Source organism: Mastigoproctus giganteus, chromosome 4 (genome assembly GCF_048544385.1).
Source record: "Mastigoproctus giganteus isolate SK-2022 chromosome 4, ASM4854438v1, whole genome shotgun sequence".
Classification (NCBI taxonomy): Eukaryota; Metazoa; Arthropoda; class Arachnida; order Uropygi; family Thelyphonidae; genus Mastigoproctus; species Mastigoproctus giganteus.
Window position 1 is genome coordinate 92,022,316 of NC_143578.1, and position 21,557 is coordinate 92,043,872.

Sequence of the window (21,557 nt, forward strand, 5' to 3'; positions counted from 1 at the left end):
GTCTGATAATTCAGCATCTGATTTTCCAGAAAACATTATACAAAGAAGTCTACCAACAGTCTTGAATTCAAAGAACTGTGACAAAGTGAGATTATCTTTCTCCCCCCCCCCAAAAAAAAAAAGTTCTTAGCATTAGGCTGGGATAAAGCATAACCTAAATACCAACCAACTTTTACAGTAGGCTGCCATGCTTGTAAAAAAACATGGCAGTTTACTGTGAAAGCTATGTTTGTAAATGACATTAATATATGAACTTTCAACAACTTAGATGACATTGGAAGGACAGTCATGTCCTTTCACATGTTTTGCAACCATCCAGATTTCACCTGCCTGGTTAATGCAACGGTCATATCACAAACAGAGGAATAAACTTTGTCTTCTCAAGTTTCCCTAGTACTGCACGACATTCAAATAAACTGCACTATCAAAAGGCTAACTCCCATTTATTTAAAACACACCATCTAATATGGTGTGTTTTATGATGAGGGAACTCAGTGTGGCATCTTTAAACAGCCGACCGGGCTAGCCGGGTGGGTAAAGTGCCTGCCTAGCAACCCAAAGGTCGCGGGTTCGAATCCTGCCTCAGGTTTGGATCAAAGTACTGCAAAAACCTTGGGATGTGCATTATGGCAATAGAAGCCGATGCGCCAACAACTACCAAAAAAAAAAATCTTTAAATAAATGGCAGTTAACCTTTGGTGATGCCATTTATTTGAAAGTAATGCAACATTGGAGCAACTCATTGTGAAGGCAAAGTCTGTTGTGCTTCTGAGCAATAACATTATTATATTATTACATTATTATTAATAATAATATTATTAATAATTATTAGTATTATTACATTATTATATTAGCTAGGCATTTTAAATCCAACTACCCACAAAAACAAAAAGGAAACACGAAAAGACAAGACAATCCTCAACTTCATATAATCTCAATATGGCTAAATAGCATTAGCTATTTTTAAATTTGGAAGCGTTAACTGTATAAACAATTCATTCATGTAAAATATCGAAAAATAAAATTTATACTTTGTGAAATGTTCCATTCAAACAATAAAAAGAGACATTCTCAAAAAAAATCCTTTATTTACAAATAAACAAATATGGAGAATAGGGTACAGTATTGTAATGTGAGGTTACCTAGTTGGTTTGGAATTTTCTGTAATTATGCAAAAATAATCAATAAACCATAATAATTTTGATTTTAATATTGTCGCTTTAAGAAAAATGTATTACTTGCATTTTTATATAGCTTCACATCCCTCTTTATCCCCGTTCTCAGGACTGAATTAACTGGAGATAATTTCCTAAAGGCATCTTAGGGCCTGATATAGCTGAGTGGTTATGAGCGAGGTGCAGTAGCTGTTGTTGTTGTTTGATTTTTAGGAGCATTAGCAACTAAGGCCATATTGCTCCGAGGAAGGCGGTGGTCATTCCCTGACCTTTCCACATCCTCCGTATTTGGTGGTCACGGGCTCGAACCCTGGTCTAATCAGGAAGCGTGTGCTACCACTGCTGCTCCTGCTCACCTGGCTATGGAGGCGCCGGTGCAGTAGCACACGCTCATTGAATGGACCATAGTTCAAGACCCGTCATACCAAATATGATTAACGATTATATTCACAATTTATTTGTAAATTTCTCTCTGACCCGGTGGTCATACCAAAGTATAAAAAAGAATTGTATTACACTGAGAAGTTAAATATCACCAAATGGTACTCTTGGGTACTCACCTATCATCAAGATATGCAAGACCAAAATATTCCTTTTCTTTGATATTTGAGTGGGATGCAACCATATCCAGCAATTCACAGGCATAGAGCTTGGGCTATAACAAACATTAAAAGGGGGGGGGGGGAAATACACAAATGAATATCAATACAGTAAAAAAACAAGTTAGATAACATTCACAATGTGTTACATTTCAGGAATGTTCACTTTTTTTTTTTAATGAAATTTATTTTCTGTGATTAACAAAAATGAAAAGTAAATAAATAATTAACTTTTTGCTAATAATTTACTAATTAATTAAATAAGATTATATAAAAGTAATTGTTTTCACTTCACTGCACATATCTCAACATAATATTCACACAAAACTTATGTGAATATTATGTTGAGATATATGTGAAGTACATTACAATATTATTTGTAATATACTTCACTTAATTCCTTCTGGTTTTTAATAAAAATTGATATCTAGCATACATTTCACACTCTGTGAAATGCATGCTAGATATCATGCATTTCACACTCTGTGATTTAATATATTAAACAAATAGCAACATGTACTTCAGATCATAGTAGGTCAATACTATTTTAATTAACTTTACTTATTTCTTTCTAAATTTTAATAATAATTGCAAAGTATTTCAACATTTCTACTGTAATTAATACAATAATAAGCAAATAGTAATATAATAACATATGATTTATATATTTATAGTTTATATGATATGTATAAAAAAATAATAACTGCTGAATTTTTATTGGTCTGGTTTTAGATTTAATTCAATTCAATTTTAATTCAATTTTAGACGGCTTGACAAATCTTTCAAAGAGAATTAAATAAAAAATTTCATGAAAATCCATCCACTCCAAGTCAAGTTGCAGTTGCTGGAAGTACACACAGACAGACATATTGAAGACAACAGGCACTTTATGTGTATGTGCTGTTATCACACACATGAAAGTACCTAAAAAAAAGGTGAAAGTGAGAAACAGTAGGAACAGTGTCAACAGAGACATCAGAAAATAGAAATAAATAAAGGAATATGAAAGGGAAACAAAATATACCTTTGTATAATGCATTATTAGTAGAATAAACACACTTATACACTTTTTTTTTTTTTTTTTAATACTATCATTCCATAAAACTAGCCATCACATTTTATACTTATCTTTAAGCAGAATCATTATTATAAAATTCTTTGCTAATTATTTTAACTGAAATTGGAGGAGCTTTTCACTTCTAATTGAACTTTTCCTTTTAATTGTTTAATTTTCTTAATTTAACTAATCTACCAATGCTTGGAACTTACTTTCAATAAAAGACTGTACTGGTATCTAAATTAAAATAAATTTTTTTGCCATTCATAATAGGACTGACAGGACAGGATTACTTTCAGTCAGTACATTAATGACAAGAAGTTGGCAAACTTCCAACAAGCTTAATGTATGCAGCACATTACATTTCAAGCACATTTGAGTTCTATTTTCTATATTAATTGAATTTTTTCTTTTCTGTGAAAAGAAAAAAATTCAATTGTTAATTAATTAACTAATAATATATAGAACACTGATTTCACCTCACTGCTCGTATCTCACAACATAATATTCACTCAACGTTTTGTAATACTTCACTTGTTTGATCCAGGATTTTTAAAAAAACTTGAAATGCAACACATATTTCATGGACCTTCTGGAATAACAAAACATACAAATAGCAACATGTACCTCAAGATTGTAGTACGCAGTCAAAATTTTTGTAATGTACTTTACTTATTTTCTCCCAGTTTTAACAGCAATTGAAAGTAACATGTATTTCATGTTAAAGTTTCATATATGTGAATCAAGAATATTTCTTTTCTGCACATCTACCACATTTGCCAATTCATTCCTTCAGTAAGTGTACAGCAACAAATAATGTCCAGTGCTTCAGCTACAATATAGTGTATATATGGATAGACTGTGTGATATGTATGGGGGAGAAAAAAAAAAAAAAAAAAAAAAAGGAAAAAAAAAAAAGGAGAATTTCTGCTGGTCTGATTTTAATGAGATTTGGAATGACAACAAATTTTTCTGAGCCACATATAAAATTTCACATAAATCCATCCACTGGGAGTCAAATTATTACATAGTGAAGCCAAGAGGCATCTTATGCATATGAAAAACTAAATTAATTTATTATAATGTCATATTATTTTCAATAATTAAATGACATTTTAAAAAATGACCATAATCATGTAAAAATCAATCAAAAACATTCTTCAATTTAATTTATTCTAATCAAGTAAGATTATAAAAATGTACCTGAATGAGAATGTCCAATCGGCGTTCATCCAACAACAACACCTGGCTCCGGCGGCCTTCTGTCATCTAGATGGGGAGGAAAATGATATGAAGGAAATTTATAACTACAGAGTTTAGGAACCTCTGTAAGGGGTCTTTATTACCTATCTAATTATTATTAACCAGGACAAAATTAATTAATAAAGAGGATCAAATGAGTAACAAAATCATTTGTTATGCTGCAAAACACACCTAAGTGCATACAGTAAAAATTGTAAAAATTAACAAATAGTCAATAATAAAAATTTAAAAATGAAAACTATTCATCAGTGTTACATAGCTGGCATCAATTCCTTTAATTCATGCACATCAAAGCACGAACAAAAATTAATCAGAATAATTCAATTTATGGAATCACAGTGGTATATCATCATTGGCTTTGGCTCCAGCACAACATTATTTTTTTAGTAATTTGCTCTCCACCCACTCCTTCTTGAGTTCAGGGCCATGATATAAATGCACTACAGGAAGATAAACCACTGCACAATCATAATTATAGTGTCCCTTGTTATATGAGCTTATCAAATATTAACTTGAGTCCCCTTACTTTAAAAAAAAATAATAATAATAAATAAAAATACTCTTAATTTCACAAATGATACTTTTAAACACTTCTCTATGTTTGTGCTATATCTTACTGGAACTATTAACTGTACACCCAGAATCTAACTAGAGTTTTTATTTTCACCAGCATTTTTTTATTTAATTGTGATTGTGCATTAAGGACTAAAGCAGCTAAGGCCATGAGGCATCAGTATACTATGTCTGTAAGTTGCACGTATTCTTTAGTTGGTATCCGTTTGCTAGTCGAAAAAAGTCCCAAAATTAGTAAAGATAAAACCATGTCACCTGATACTGACTTTCCTGCCATTGTTGGGGGGGGGAGGAATTCTCATGTCTCAGCAGTGAAAGAAAGGCAATCATAACCACTATACTAGCTGAGAGGGTTTGCATTTAAAAATTTGTTTAAATTGCCACTAAAGAAGATCACAGGACAGCTCGTACAATCTCTATGGCAGTTCAGTTGCAATACATCGTTGTCTGCCACTCTCTTGGAGAGGTCTGGGTGTGATTCTCATTGATGATTGAACGAATTTCTAAAGTTCCCTTCAATCAAAGCTATAGTCAGCCAATCTCAGGTGGAGGGAATGGTTCCACCTGAGTTATTCTAGGTTTTCAGCATACACACAACATGCACATTGGCCCACTAACACACACTTTTACAGACACAGTATCCAATATTACAAAGGTGAATAACAAGCTCCAGTGCCACTAAAATAACAATTTGAATTTAGTACATCTGGCATATCAAATTTTTGTTAATCAGCTTTATTTTTCAGTTATAAAAATCTTAATTTGTCAAATTAAGTTTTAAGAATGCCCGTAAATTATATCTACGGTTAAATATATAATTATAATATTGATCCATAATCATAAAACCCTAATTCTTCAGATGAACATTCTTATTCAATATTATTTAAATCTCTTCATCTTATTACTTCCAAAAAAATACACAGCAAAAATAATACATATAAATAAATAAAAACTGAATAGAGTCGAAGCTCTTTATAGTGGCCACTCTTTTTAACATCCATGCATATTATAATGACCTATGTGGTGGTTGTTGTTGTTGTTGTTATTTGGTTTTTAGGAGCATTAGCAACTAAGGCCATATTGCTCCGGGATATGTGGTGGTCATTCCCTGACCTTTCCGCATCCTCCGTATTTGGTGGTGACAGGCTCGAACCCCGGTCTAATCAAGAAGCGTCTGCTGCGGACTGCTGCTCCTTCCCACCTGGCTATGGAGGCGCCTACCTATGTGGTAGATCCCAGCCAATTTCCGATAGACTTCTTGCTATTTTATATTCATAATAACAACATAACATAGTTATGTTGTTATTATGAATATATTTAGTAGTTATTATGAATATATTCATAATAACTATCAAATTCTCTAATAGCCCAAAAATTTCCACGTACTATCTTGTTTCTTTTTTACTTTTTTTTTTTTTTAATTACAATATTTGCATTTTAAAATGAAAGAATGCTAATGATGAGCTTGCAGACTAACCATTAGAAATCACCCATTGGCAAAATGAAATTAAACTTGACTAGAAGTTCATTTCATTATACAGTATGTACAGACCGTATGTTTATCGACATGGCTGCCAGTCACAGAGAAAATTAAAATATTACAAGCTGTACCTAATGGTGTGCCTTCTAAGACTGATATCCTTAAGAGTACATGGTTCACAATTCTGAAAAACTGAAAAAAAGATTGAAGCTCAGAGAAATCTGCTTTTGGATAGGATCAGGGCACAAAAGGCCAAGTATCCAGATCTTGAAAAAGTACTCATGGAATCGCTAATAATGATGTAAGCAAAAATCATTCCCACTGATGGAAATCTTTTAAAAACTAACACTGAATCATTTGCACATCACATGAATATTGAAGGTTTCATCTTCTGATGAATGGTTCCAGAAAAAATGGTTCTTGTCATTGGCTCTTTTTTCAAAAAATGGTGTCTGTTGACATTAAAACTATGAAAGAATGAAAACAGAATCGTTTAAAAAAATATTTTGTTGCAGAATGACATCTTCAATACTGATGAAACTGACCTTTTTTTTTTTTTTTCTTTCAAGTTGCTACAGGATAAAATGTTTACATTAAAGGTGAGAAATGTAGTTTCCCAGAAAACAAAACAAAACACAGTATTACCAGTTACCAAATGCTAACATGTCTGGCACAAGAATGCTTCCTCTCTTTATAACTGGAAAAGTCCGAAAGTTCTGATGCTTAAAAGTTTTTGAGGCCATTGAAAACTATGTATTGAAAAAAATAAAAAAACTTGTACGCTATCAAAAAAGTACAAAGAATGGATGATTGGAGCCAATCAAAAGATGAGCAGGAGAATTGAAAAGTTTTGCTGTTTGTGGTAACTTCAACCTTCATTGTCAAGTGAGTGGACTATGTGCAATCACTGTTGAGCACCTGCCACCTAATATGATATCAGTTTGCCAGCCAACTGGCGCCTCCGTAGCTAGGTGGGAAGGAGCAGCAGTGCATAGCACACGCTTCTTGCTTAGACCGGGGTTCGAGCCCGTCACCACCAAATACGGAGGATGCGGAAAGGTCAAAGAATGACCACCGCATTTTCCGGAGCAATATGGCCTTAGTTGCTAATGCTCCTAAAAACCAAAAACAACAACAACAACAGCCAGCCAATTGATCAATGTGTAAACCAGTGCTTTAAGAAAAATTATCAGAGAATGCTATTAAACAAAACCTGTGCTGTGCCTCGAAAGCAAAACACAATGCAAAATCAGCATGCTGCATGCAAAGTATTTATGTGTTTCAACACAGGATGAGGTTTACAAAAAAGTGATCACCGAATGCTTCAAACAAGCTGGATTTGTCTCATGATGCATCACATGAAGCTTTGCATGTTTCTTTCTCTATTAATCACAAAGAACAGTCCCATAATAGTGATGAAAGCTTTGAGGATGTGCATCATTGCCTAAACTTAGAAACTTGTTTCGAAGACTATACTGAAGTGGATGTGGACACTGCATGCATGAATGAATGAAGAGGGAACTCACTGCGGACGCAATGGAACTTGAAATTTGTATTGATGAAAAAGAAGAACCTACTGTGATTGACCAAAATGTTTTGTTGAAGCTGTTCAGCATTGTTTACTGATACACAGTGGAAATGGGCAGAAAGAAGACATGAAAAAGAAGCAATATAAAATACTTTAATTTGACTGTCCACTAATTCTTTGAGAAGGTCATAAATAATGTTTCTGCAAATCCATACAAATCAGTGAAAGCAAATAAAAAATATATTAAAATCAAAAACTAGAAAAGGATTAATGGCCTGCTGTAAAACAGATTTGTAGGATCACAGATACAGTATTTTCTTTCATAGAGTAATGTCACAATCATATGCATATGTGATTACAAGACAACCATATGAACTGTACAAAGCAATAGCAGCAACTAGCCATGCAACATGTCTGAGTTTAAGAACAAATCAAGATGTCCATTAATCATGTGCATACACTGAAATAAGGCAAAAAATGTTTTTTATATTAAAAGTATTTTTTTTTTATCATAAAAGTGATAATATTACATATGTGATCATAAGAAGAGTGCACTGTGTGCATGCATGCACCTAAAAGGAAATTCATAGATTAAAGGTAGTTTTAATGCAGCATTGATAGCTTTAGACAGTTAATGAACACTTCATGTGTATTGTTATGCTTGTTTGTTTGTTATTTGATTTTTAGGAGCATTAGCAACTAAGGCCATATTGCTCCGGGAATATGTGGTGGTCATTCCCTGACCTTTCCATATCCTCCGTATTTGGTGGTGACGGGCTCGAACCCCGGTCTAATCAAGAAGCGTGTGCTACGCTCTGCTGCTCCTTCCCACCTGGCTATGGAGGCACCGTATCGTTATGCAAAACTCATGAGGTGTGGTGTCACTTATGAAGAGATACATACAAGGTGTGGCAATAAAGTTCCCAGACTGGTGCAATAAAAAGAACACAAAGTGAACAAATTCAAAAATGATTTTATTTTTATTTAAAGTAATCACTACCTGATTGAATGCACTTATAACACCATTCCAAAAAGTTTCTGAAAAGACACTATTTTCTGAAAAATGGTTTAATTTTTATTCAAAGTAATCATCACCTCAATGAATGCATTTAATTATTACACCATTCCAAAAGTTTCTAAAAAGAGTCAGCATAGGCATCCAGAGAGATGATGTTCAGTTTGGCTGTTACATTTTTCTTTATGTCCTCAAAGTCCTGAGATCTCTTTCATTTGAGGACAATTTTCAACTTGGAAAAGAAGAAGTTCACTGGTGTGGGATCAGAAGAGCAGATGATCAGGGCAAATGGTTGATCTGTACAATGCAATATTTTGTCGGAAATGTCGGAAAAGTGTAAAATGGGCAGGGGAATTGTTGTGCAACAAGAACCAGCTGCCTTTCTCTCAAAATTGTTGCCTCACCTGGGAAATGCACTTCAACAGTCTTTGAAACAACTGTACATAGCAAATAGCATGGATTCTCTCTCTCTCCTTCAGGTACAAATTCCTTGTGATCATGCCCTGTTTGTCTAAACACATGATCAGCATCATCTTGATCCTGGACTTCTGTACACGAAACGTTTTGGGCTCATTTGCAATGACAATATAGTCAAGGAAATCAGGATTCTTGACAAGCCTGGATGAAGTTTTCACATGATGACACTCTCTCTCTGTTGTGTTTGCTCATCCATGAGGCTATGCTACACGAATTTCGCAGACCTTCCTTTTCCCTAAATTTTCATGCAGGATTTAGCATTAGCATTAGCAGAAGAATATGATGCAAGAAAGCAAGCTTATACAGAATCAGCAAAAAAAAAAAAAAAAAACCTTTCCATTTCACTCATCCATTTGCTCCAAATGTTTGCCTTGAATTTATTTATGCTATCAACTTCTACGACAGATGGAAATTTGTTCCAGCAATCAACCACCTGCTGGCTAAAGACACACTTCTGCACATCGATTCTACAACTGTCTTTCCTCAATTTGAATGTATGTCCCCCCTCAGGAGATTAATCTGGGCAAGAAGAAGAATCCCATCAGTCAGATCACCTCGCAGATGCCTAGTCTCCAGACAATGTAATTTGCAAAACTTAAGCCTTTCTTCGTAACAGCAACCCTTTGTTCCATTCACTAATATTTGCCTGCAACATGTTGATTTTACCCTTCTCTGTACTCGGTCCAGCAGCTCTACATCCTTCCTAAAATGAGGCCTCCAGACCTGTTTACAGCACTCAAGGTGTGGCCTGACCATTGCCTTATATAAGGGGATAATGACCTCCTTATCCCTGCTAGAAAAATTGCTGTATATCATTGACAAGACACCATGAGCTACTCTTGCAGACAATCTGCACTGTCAGAAAATTTCATATCTGCCTGCACAATTACCTCCAGGTCCTTTTCATTCTCTACCACCTTGAGTGTTGTACCACACAGTTGATACATTACCCTGGGATTACTGCTACCCATATGCAGTATTTTACATTTGTCAATGTTAAACTTCAGTTGCAACCTCTCAGCCCATGTGCTCAACTTTTCTAGATCCTATTGCAGTAGCATACTGTCATTAACAACCCTGCCAATCTTCGTATTGTCTGCAAAGTTAGACATTATACCTGATATACCTTCATCAATATCATTGATAAATACAGAAAACAACAATGGACCCAACACTGAACCCTGGGGGGATTCCACTAATAATATTAGTCCATGAAGAGCAGTTTGGGGAAATTCAAAGGTCGGCTGGATAGTTACCTAAGAATGGCGGAAAACACACGGGTTGTTTTTTTTCTTTTCTTTTATTAATTTTTTTGTTTTTAATTTTCTTCTTATTATTTTATTATTTTTTTGGCAGGTGCAGCATAAGCCATAGGCTTCCTAGCACCATGTGGCCATTGCTAATACTAATACTAAAAAGCATTTGCAGGAAGGGCGCAAGTGTTCCGTTGGTCAACCCCCCCCCTCAATTAGCAATTTCCTGAACCATTAAGACTTCTATGGCATTAGCAAAGACCCTTCCACCACTCCTTTTCTAATGAATTCCATCCTTAAAAAGTAAGTCCTTACTGTTAACTAGGGCATACTAAGCAGAGAAAAACTTTCCCTCATAAGCCTTACACAGTCCGCAAAGCCTTGAATCAATTCAAGGCTTTTGTCACATAGTCTCTCATACTGTGTCTGGGTAGAAATGCTCTCACAATATTTTGTCCCTTCTCATGGTATTTTTCCAGCATAACCTTATATTTCTTAATGAAATCAACATTTAGTTTTTAAGTGATCAGATCCCACACAAATAATTATACACCCTTTATTTCCCTTAAGAACTTATAATTAATTATAAGTTCTTAAAATAATTATAAATACTTACACAAATAATTGCACACCCTTTATTTCCCTTAAATGGTTAGCAACATCATTAGTTTTAGTGCACCTGGATGGTTGGTTTGGTGTTTATTGGCACATCAGTAACATAGGCTATAATGTGCCAACAACAGTTGTTGTTGGGTTTTAGGAGCATCAGTGACTGAGGCAATGTTGCTCAGAATATATTGTGTAAAAATTGTGTTCTGAGGTTGATTTTCTGTTTTGCTGGATGAAAAACCAGAGTTTCTGGGAGAAAAAAAACCATACTACCCTTGCCCAAGACCAACTAACTCCACCACGTTGTGAAAAAGACCCATAAAAATTCCTCTCATCATAAACGGGGATTTGAACTCAGGTCTTTTCCATCTGGTGTAGGGAGGACCCCAACAACAGTAAATGAATAACAAGCAGTAATAAAATCAGTAAAATATACAAAGGTAATTAAAGACTACAGTGACAAGATTTGCAAGCCGTATATAAAAATATAAGCAATATATAAATACAGTTAAAGGTATACATAACAGAAGAGTATATTTTAAATAAAAGAAAAGAAGTTAATAATTTTAAATAGGAAATAACAGCCAACACCTGGTCGTTGTCAGATGGTATCTGACTGAGTATATAGGGCTCAGTCAGATAGCTAAAAGTGGCATTGATATACACTGTTCCTGTCTAAAGCATGGAAATTTGGTTAAATATGTTTAATTGTTAAAAAGGTGTCTCAATCTTCATACATAGAAGGATCATCTGTCCTCAGCAAAAAAGTATGTGTAAGATGATTATGTCCTACGCGGAGGCGAGAAAGAACAGCTTCCTCTCAACAGCTAGCCTGCCATGTTTGGATTACAGGCTTAACCTAATACAAATATATATATATATATATATATATATATATATATATATATTTTTTTTTTTTTATATGATACAATTGGTTTAGTGCACCTGGTAGAATATACCCTGGTTGCGTTCCATCTGTCTCAATTACAGAATATATTCCCAGTTTCCCTACCAAGCGAATCAGCCACTAAAATTACCTTGCTTGGAACCAGATTATTCTCTATATCAGCATTTCCCAAACTGGGGTCCATAGACCAGTTCAAGGGGTCCGCAAAACTGAGCCTCTGGAACTGGTCAGATTATTCCTTCTATGTATATATAGCAAATTGAGACTAAAGTTATTATTATATATTTATGCAAAAATAAGAATAAAGTTGAGTTGTTTTAAACATAAAACTTTGAATTTTCTTTTCAGAAAACCCAATGTTCATACATATCATTAAAATTATTATTATTAGCCATATGGTGCAAGGAAACCTGAGGCTTATGCTGCACTAGCCAAAAGAGAGAGAGAGAGAGAGAGAGAGAGAGAGAGTCAGAAGTAGAAAGGAATCACCAAGAAAGAGAAGAATGATGATATCCAGCTCAGGACCCTGGGTGTGCCAAGCCCATACTCACAAGATGTGAGCCCTGGGGCGTCATATTAGCATTAGTAGAGGCATACGACGATGCAAGAAAGCAAGCTTATGTAGCATTAGACAAAAAAAATCCCTCCCATTTCACCCCTCCATTTATTCCAAATGCCTGTCCAGCTCAGCCTTAAATTTATTTAGGCTATTATCTTCCACAACAAAAGATGGAAGCCTGTTCCACCAATCAACTACCCGCTGGCTAAAGGCAAATTTCCGCACATCTATTCTACAACTATCTTTCCTCAATTTGAAATTGTGCCCCCTCAGGTTCTTAGTCTGAGCAAGAGGAAGAATCCCATTAGCATTCAGCTTGCTCAACCCATTCAAGGCCTTATACACCTCAATCAGATCACCTCACAGGTGACTCCACTCCAGGTGCTGCAATTTGCAGAACTTAAGCCTTTCTTGGTAAAAGCAACCTTTTCCCCTCGCCAATCTTGTTGCCCTTCTTTGTACTCATTCTAGCAACTCTACATCCTTCCTAAAATGAGGCCTCCAAACCTGTACACAGTACTATAGGTGTGGCCTGACCATTGCCTTGTGTAACGGGATAATCGCTTCCCTGTCCCTGCTAGCAAAATTCCTATATATCACTGACAAGGCTCCATGACCTGACCTGGCAGCCCGTCTGCACTGCTCAGCAAACTTCATATTTGACTGCACAATTACACCCAGGTCTTTTTCATTTTCCACTTCCCTGAGTGTAGTACCACACAATTGGTATGTTTCTCTTCAGTTATTACTAAGCAGTACTTTGCATTTGTCAATGTTAAACTTCAGTTTTTTCAACTTATCTAGGTCCAGTTGGAGTAGCATACTGTCTTTAACAACCCTGCCAACCTTTGTATCATTTGCAAACTTGAACATTAAACCTGATATACCTTCATCAATATCATTGATAAATATACAAAACAACAATGGGCCCAACACCGAACCCTGGGGAAACCAGAGAAACATATGCATATGTTTGTCCCAATATATACATATATATATATATAAATAAATATATACATCGATGAGCCAAAACACTATGACTAGCGAGTCATTATTAAAATCGAAGCAACTGCAGGTGAACTATGGCGTGCGCGTGGGTCGGGACATGGTATAAAAAACACATGATACTGAGCTCCGTTAATCAGTACTACTCTTGTTCTTTGGATGAGAAAGGCAGCGGACTTAAGCGAGTTTGACAAAGGCCAAATTGTAATGGCCAGATAACTGAGTCAGAGTATATCCAAAACGGCATGGCTGGTGGGGTGCTCATGGTCAGTCGTGGTTAGTACCTACCAAAAGTGGTCCGAGGAGGGTGAACACACGAACTGTCAGCGAGGTGTTGGACGACCACAGCTCATCAATGCTCAAAGTGAGCGAAGGCTCTCCCGAATGGTACGTGGCAATAGAAGGGCAACTGTGGCGCAACTCGCCAGTAACTGGAATGCTGGTGATGGGAGTAATGTGTCACAACACACGGTACATTGAACCCTGCTGGAAATGGGGCTGCTTCAAGTGCCCATGCTAACCACAGTTCACTGGCGACAGCACCTACAATGGGCATGCGAGCATCGAATCTGGACCTTGAGTGATTGTAAGAAGGTCGTCTCATCCAATGAATCACGTTTTCTGTTGCATCATGTGGACGGCTAGGTACGTATGCATCGTTTACCTGAGGAAATAATGGCACCTGGATGCACCGTGGGACAAAAACAAGCCAGTGGCAGTGATGTTCTGCTGGGATACCCTGGATCCAGTTATCCATGTGCCAGGCACTCTGACATCTACCATCTACCTAAACATCATTGCAGGCCAGATACACCCTTTCGTGGCAATGGGTCTTCCTCTCTTGCGGTGCCGTCTTTCAGCAGGATAATGTGCCATGCCACACCGCCTGGATCACTCGAGACTGGTTCACGGAACATGAGGAAGACTTCCAGGTATTGCCCTGGCCTCCAAATTCCACAGACATCAATCCCATCAAGCATCCGTGGTTTGTGTTGGAACAGAAACTCCAATCTGCTGTGCTCAACCATGGACCTTACAGGAGTTAAAGGATCTGCTGGTTACATGTTGGTACCAGACACCACAAGACACATTTAGAAATCTTGTAGCATCCATGCCTTGGCAGGTAAGGGCTGTTTTGGTTGCACATGGAGGACCAACATCATATTAGGTAGGTGGTCATAACGTTTTGGCTCATCAGTGTATAGAGGTCTGCAAACATTTTTTGATTTTTGAAGGAGTCCGTAAACATTTATTGGATTTTTTAAGGAGTCCATAGATCTCAGTAGTTTTTTTGAACTACTACTCTATATGATGATCCATTCCTGATGTCTGGTCATTTGAGGAAGCATCTCTTGGCATAGTATATTACACTTCAGTAACTTCCAAGTGCCCAGATTTGTTACCCTCCATGGCAACTGCTCCCTGTCTCACTGATTCAATTTCGCCTATAAAGGTCGCCGTAGCCTAGTGGTCAGGAGCGCGGGTGCATAAGTACACGTGCCTTGAGTGACTGGGGTTCAAGCCCATGACTGCTGAATACGGTGCTGTTTCTTGTATTCTGTCTATCTTGTGAACTCCTCTGACCGTTTGGTCGTCCCGGAGTATAAACAGAAGAAAAAAAATAATAATAATAATATAAGGAATGTACAACCATCAGCTAGCAACAGTTCGTACAAAGAAAGAGACTGATTTGCATGAAAATCAAGAATGGCAATTCCCTCAAGTGGCATACTATTTTGAGACGTGTCATCCTTGCTGTTTCTTGTTAAAACAATATCTAGACAAATTCTGTTAAAATCATAAAACTAAAGCATCACTATCAAATGACACACATATATACTTTTAATGAAGTGTCTCACAATATGCTCTTCTACTTTACAACGTAGTATTAAACAATATAAAATATAAACGTTCTAAGAGGTTTATGCAATCGAAACATCTGCTACTGGTTATTATAATGTAACACTAGCCATGCTGATTTAATCGTTTAAATTACTACTAAACTAAAATTAAAACAGCTATAAAATAGTTACAATATTATTTCAGTTAAATATATTATTTATAATTACATGGTTTGTTTCCAACAAAGAAAATGGACCACAGTAATTTAATCGTTTAAATTACTACTAAACTAAAATTAAAACAGCTATAAAATAGTTACAATATTATTTCAGTTAAATATATTATTTATAATTACATGGTTTGTTTCCAACAAAGAAAATGGACCACAGCTGTGGATGAGCACACAAAGCTCTCGCCATCCCCCCCCCCCCCCACAATGGCCTGAAAAGAAGCGAGTTCAAATCACGTCAATGACGTTAAGAATTTTATGGGCATTTCAGACCATGGCAGAGTTAGTCGGTCTCAAAAGAAGGTTGCATAGTTTTCCTCCAGGAAACTCGGGTTTTCTTCGTCAAACAAGCAGGCAACTCAACTACAGACACGCAATTTACAGACAATATATATACGGCGCAATATGTTCTAAGTCGAAATAAGCCTAAAAATCTACAACAATCAATCATCGAGAGCACAAAGCGCCAGAGAAACTCAAAAAAAAAAAAAAATAATAATAATAATCCTAAATATAAATTCCATGACTATGGTTTCATTCGTGCCTGGCACTATAACGCACTCGCGATTTTTCTTTGATGGGGTGAGGGAGAACTGAGGATCACAGCCGCTGCTTTGACCTAAAGCAAATTACTCAGGCTTTGTGTGTTTTGTTTTGATCGCGTCTCTTTGGGGAGAGTTCAAGCTCAGCAGCCAACCCCACCCTCCTTCCCTTCTGGATGAGCCCCTGGTACGTTTCACTAAGTTCAAAATATACCAAGTGACTTGCAAAGTTGTGAATCTACTTTGAATTGCCCTATAACTTTACAGCTTCGTGACCATTGTTGTGCCGAATTATTCTTATTTTTCCCTAAATATATTTATTTATTTATTTTTCCCAAAGCAACTGTTCCATTACGATGATGTGACGAATAATGAACAATATTACACAAGGAAGGAAATCCTTAGTGAATATTAAGGAAGCTATTACACTCACAGATTGCAGTTAGTATACAGAAGGTCATGACAGCATAGTATATATGTGAACATTACAGAAAGCTCATTTAAGTGAACTCGTCATTTGGCGACTCTCTGAAGCAAACGGCAGGAAGAAGTACTCAGCATCTACCTAACAAGCAACGAACTATCGAATTACTTCCCGTCATCATAAGCTCAAATCTTTAAATGACTCCCCTAAGTGAATATGTAATCTGCCATTAGTTAAAGTGATAATCAGTTATTCAAGTGGCATGATAATAAAATTAAGTATGCAACTATTCGGCTACACGGAACATTCAGGATAAAAACATCTTTGTAATATACCTGGCAGTTGTGGTACTGCAGATAAAGTCTGGACCAAAGCAAGCGCTGAATACTAGCTACAAGTAATTTGAAACGCTGTTTAATATTGTTTCAAGAAGTGAAGCATTTATTCACATTTGACAACCGAAGACATTACACAGCCAAGTTTTTGTTTAAAGAGAAAATATTTATGTGCTTGGCAAACCTTTAATCATTCGCTTAAAAAAAAGGTTGAGCACGATTTTCAAGGTTTCTGCAAAACAGATACTCAGCAGATAATGCATTAATATAACAAGAGTGAACATGTTAATGTGAATACAACCCGTTCTCACATTAAGCGTGCTTGTTTGAACATTACAAAGGCGAAGTAGAACAATAAAATTCTTATGCTATAAAACACGTGAAGCTTTTGCACAAATCGTATTAGACTGGCCAAATGATGAAAAATTAATCCTCAATCCAAATGATGAAAAATTAATCCTTACTCTGCATCTGTCAAAAAAAACAAACCTCCCAAATCATTCATATTATTTTCATCCAATTACTCGCTATACTGCACACAAATTTCAAAAATATTACTTAATACTTAAATATAATTCCATGAACAAAAATCAAATATATACTGGCTTTCCATAATCACTATAAAAAGCACATCTATAAGAGTTTCTGATGCATGGACTATAAAATTATATACAGTGAAAAATGTTTAATATGTAAAATTATATTCAATAGCTCTTGCTGCTTACAGGCTGCCGGGCCTACTGGAAATTTTCCGCTGTCAATTGTATAAATTAGAATTAACAGCTTTATTTGTGTCATTCCCAGATAACATACTATTTGTAATCAAGTAAATGCAAAATTGATTGTAATATGTAATCTACAGTTACCCGAAGGTCTCAGCAAATGCTTTTCCGATTAACGATTTAGAAAATTAAGGGGCAATAGGCAATGCCGAAGGTGGCAACTGCCACCTTTATTCAACAGTGGGTGTTATGTTTTTTTTTTTTTTTTTTTATTGCAACCAACCTAAGGAGATAATAGAATTAATACAAAGGCTAGAGAAATTGTAGTATTATGTCTGTTGCTATATTCATAGACTAAAGATATTACAGTCTCAGTCTCACACAAAAGGCAATCAGCCATGGATAAAATTTTGTTCAGTGTTCATATCAGAAATAAGGGAACAAAAAGGAACATAAAAGCATCCATCTTTCAAGGAAGTTTTGCTACAAGGAAGAAACTTTTACTTTAGAAGTTCAACCAATAAAACGAGCAACACCGGACGATGAAGTAAGCTGTCACTGCAACGAACTTTCACTTTCAGCCAAAAATATCTACAATGAGATGGATCATTACCAACCGGTAACATCCTGTTGGTGAGGTCAAGCATCACAGAGTCTGAATTTCAAAACATAAAATCGTGTTCAAACTGTATTCTGAAACTGAAAGAAACATTTTACAAGAACAGTATCTTAACCTCGGCGAAGAGAGTGAAATATATTACTTCAAACTACGAAGCGGAAAACTTTTGACAGCGACTCATGAAAAACTGTCATAAGCAATGAAAAAGTCAAGACTTGATAACATGTGACTTGGCAATTATCCAGTAATTACCACCCAATGAATCAGAAGAAAATACTTGTTCGAAAACAAAAGACTGTAACTAGTAGACTGCGAGACGCAGCAATGCGCAAACACTAAAACTTTGAGTTAAAACGCTGAGACAGAAAACAAATTACAAACTTGAAGGAAAGAATTACAGACTTGGTTAATATAGACATATACTGTATATCGTTACATCTAGAGAAAACAAACAAACTGAAACAAAAACAAGCACCTTACGTATACTAAATAGTGCGTCTCAGCATACGAGAGGAGGGGAGGGAATCGTTAGTTCCCACAACACCGAAACACAAATTTTAACTCTACATTTTAGAAACAAATCTGTCGGGAAGATGGCACTAAAATTGACCGACAATTTTAGTGCCATCCTTTTTCCCCCAGTTTCACTATCAAAATACAGTATAAATATGCAAGGAAGACTAATGGTTTTTTTTTTTTTTTTTTCATAATATTGTCCTCTGCATCAATATATTCTGACCATATACAGTGCACTCTGAAAATCAGACACATTTTACAAAAAGAAATCAACATTTCACATTTCGGAAAAATTAAAAAAGAAATCCGGCACTCATATCAATGATCACATTTGGAAGAAAGGTGACTCCTTCCCTTTATAAAATGATCGCAGGAATGTCATGACTTTTAATTGGCTTTTGTGGCTAGCACGATTCAAAATACAAAGGTAATGCAAACGTCTTAATTCTCTCATAAGAACAAACTTGCCTTTGCAATGAGTTGCCCTGATATTGCACTACTTTCAAACAGATAGCCTCACCAAAAGGTTAATCGGCCATTTGTTCAAGAGATGAGATCGCTTATGACAGCTTATTTCAAGACTGAAGTTGATATGTGTGCAAACATTACTTTGACCCATACACATAATATAATCGCGTTTATCATCAGAGAAACCCCTAGTTTATATTAATAGCAGTTTTCCTGAGCCCATGATAAGTGAAAAACCCTTGCACCACCTTTGTTGAAATGAATTGCCATCTCTACAAAATATATTTCTTCTACCAATAAGTGCGGGTAACGCTGATAAAAAAAATCCCACCCACTCCCCTGCAGACTCTCAAGTCTAGAGTTAATCCACAAGGCTTTAGGCACATATAATCCCTCCTATAATGTCTGGGCAGAATTGCAAACACATCACATGCACATTCTGACCTAGCTCGCGGCATTTTTTCAGCATGGTCCTATATTTATCTAACAAATCATCAGGTCGTGTTCGTTTAATATCGTTAGTTCCCACATGAATAATAATGGTCTCTTTACCCCCCCCCCATAAAATATGACAATCTGTTGGTAACATCATCGATTGTTGTTCCCGGCAAACACACACCATGGTTCTGGTCCACCTATCTTTGTTACAAAAAATGTTATTAGTTTCCCTGACAATAGTTCTCTCAATAAAGCTAAATCTCCTTCAAACAGAGCAGTATGCACTTACCTATTCTATTCTGGGACCCGAATCATCGGAAGATCCGAATCTTCGGAGAGAGTATAGCTCTCAGGGAATGGCAAATCACATTCCCAGAAGTCAATCCAATAAAAGGGCTTTCGGAAACAGGTGCCCTTACAAAATTCTCACTGAGCATATGTCTGTTCTTTTGCAAGAATAGGAAGTGATACCTCATACTGACAGTCTCGTTCTCAGCATCTTATCTATACTGTTACCCACAGAGATCACACGCCATATTACATGTTTCCAAGGACTATCGATAGGCCAAATTTAGCCATTCATGAACAACTCTGGTGAGTATGGGCTTGGCACACCTAGGGTCCTGAGCTGGATATCATCATTCTTCTCTTTCTTGATGATCCCCTTCTACTTCTAACTCTTGTCTCTCTCTCTCTCTCTCTCTCTCTCTCTCTCTCTCTCTCTCGGGCGCCTCCGTAGCCAGGTGGGAAGGAGCAGCAGTGCATAGCACATGCTTCTTGATTAGACCGGGGTTCGAGCCCGTCACCACCAAATACGGAGGATGCGGAAAGGTCAGGGAATGACCATCGCAGAGCAATATGGCCTTAGTTGCTAATGCTCCTAAAAACCAAACAATAACTCTCTCTCTCTCTCTCTCTCTCTCAGTGTAACTTAGAAATTTTTTTTTTTGGCTGGTGCAGCATAAGCCATATAGCTAATAATAATATGGCTAATAATAATAATAATAATAATAATATAAGATAATAATAAACTCAATAATTGTAATTTGTGATCGAAATTTATCCCAGCGTTTGTGCATTTTTAAGACACATTTTAAAACGAATCTCACTAACCTTTTATCACAACCTAATAAAATCTTTTTGATTTGTTTTTGTTTGTTCCTTGGCCTTTGACCACCAGGGTACTCTGAAGAAATAGATAAAGTAAATGAAACTGACAGTTGACGTTTGTAAATCGATTTAAAAGATTTCTTATTTACCTTTGTGACGTAATATTTATTGCATTTGTAAATTGGCAGTGATGTCTTATTTACTTAAATTAAATATTTCTTCTTATTTAAGGCAATAATTGCAAAATACTGTATTATGTTTCACTTATTAAGAGAAATATTTAAAAATTTCACAATACTGACAGCCGATAGAAGCAGATGCCATTAAATCCCTCTATAAATTCAATGCTTTTAAAAGTCGAGAAAGAATTAATAAACAAATACAGTGGGACCCCAACATCCAATGGTAATACGTTCCACAAAACCCATTGTATGTTGAAATATTGTAAGTTGAAACCAATAATACATTGGTTTCCTATAATTCGTTTCGCAACAAAACATAAAATAGGTATTTCTTGCATATTATACTTCATTTTTACATTAAAAATTAGTTTTTTTTTTATAAAGATCGCTTAATAAATAGTCATAAAACATCTTAAAATAAAATAAAAAACAGACTCGAAGTGCAGAACTTATGAAATCAATGGTGGCATAGTGGTGATGGTAGAAACACTGAAAAGACGTCACACGTCTTTTCAGTGTTTTGTTGCTACTGGCAAAGAAAAGTCCAGTGTCACTCTCCGTAATTTTCTCCAACTCTTGTAGCTCCTCTGTCTGTTAGCTCAGGCCCATGAGCGTCAATAAGGTCCTCCA

At 35.9% G+C, this 21,557-nt stretch overlaps 1 protein-coding gene across 5 annotated transcripts in view; it reads right to left on the reverse strand.

The window, feature by feature from the left end:
- The window catches only part of LOC150086911 (uncharacterized), a 320,086-nt gene that overhangs the window by 254,446 nt on the left and 44,083 nt on the right, over window positions 1-21,557 (reverse strand). For all 5 annotated transcript variants that reach the window (XM_090372801.1, XM_090372802.1, XM_090372803.1 and 2 more), the window contains exons 2-3: window positions 4,035-4,100; window positions 1,736-1,830 (exon numbers count right to left, since the gene is read on the reverse strand). In XM_090372801.1, coding sequence (XP_090228927.1) covers window positions 1,736-1,830; window positions 4,035-4,100 — 161 coding nt within the window. The remainder of the gene's footprint in view (window positions 1-1,735; window positions 1,831-4,034; window positions 4,101-21,557) is intronic.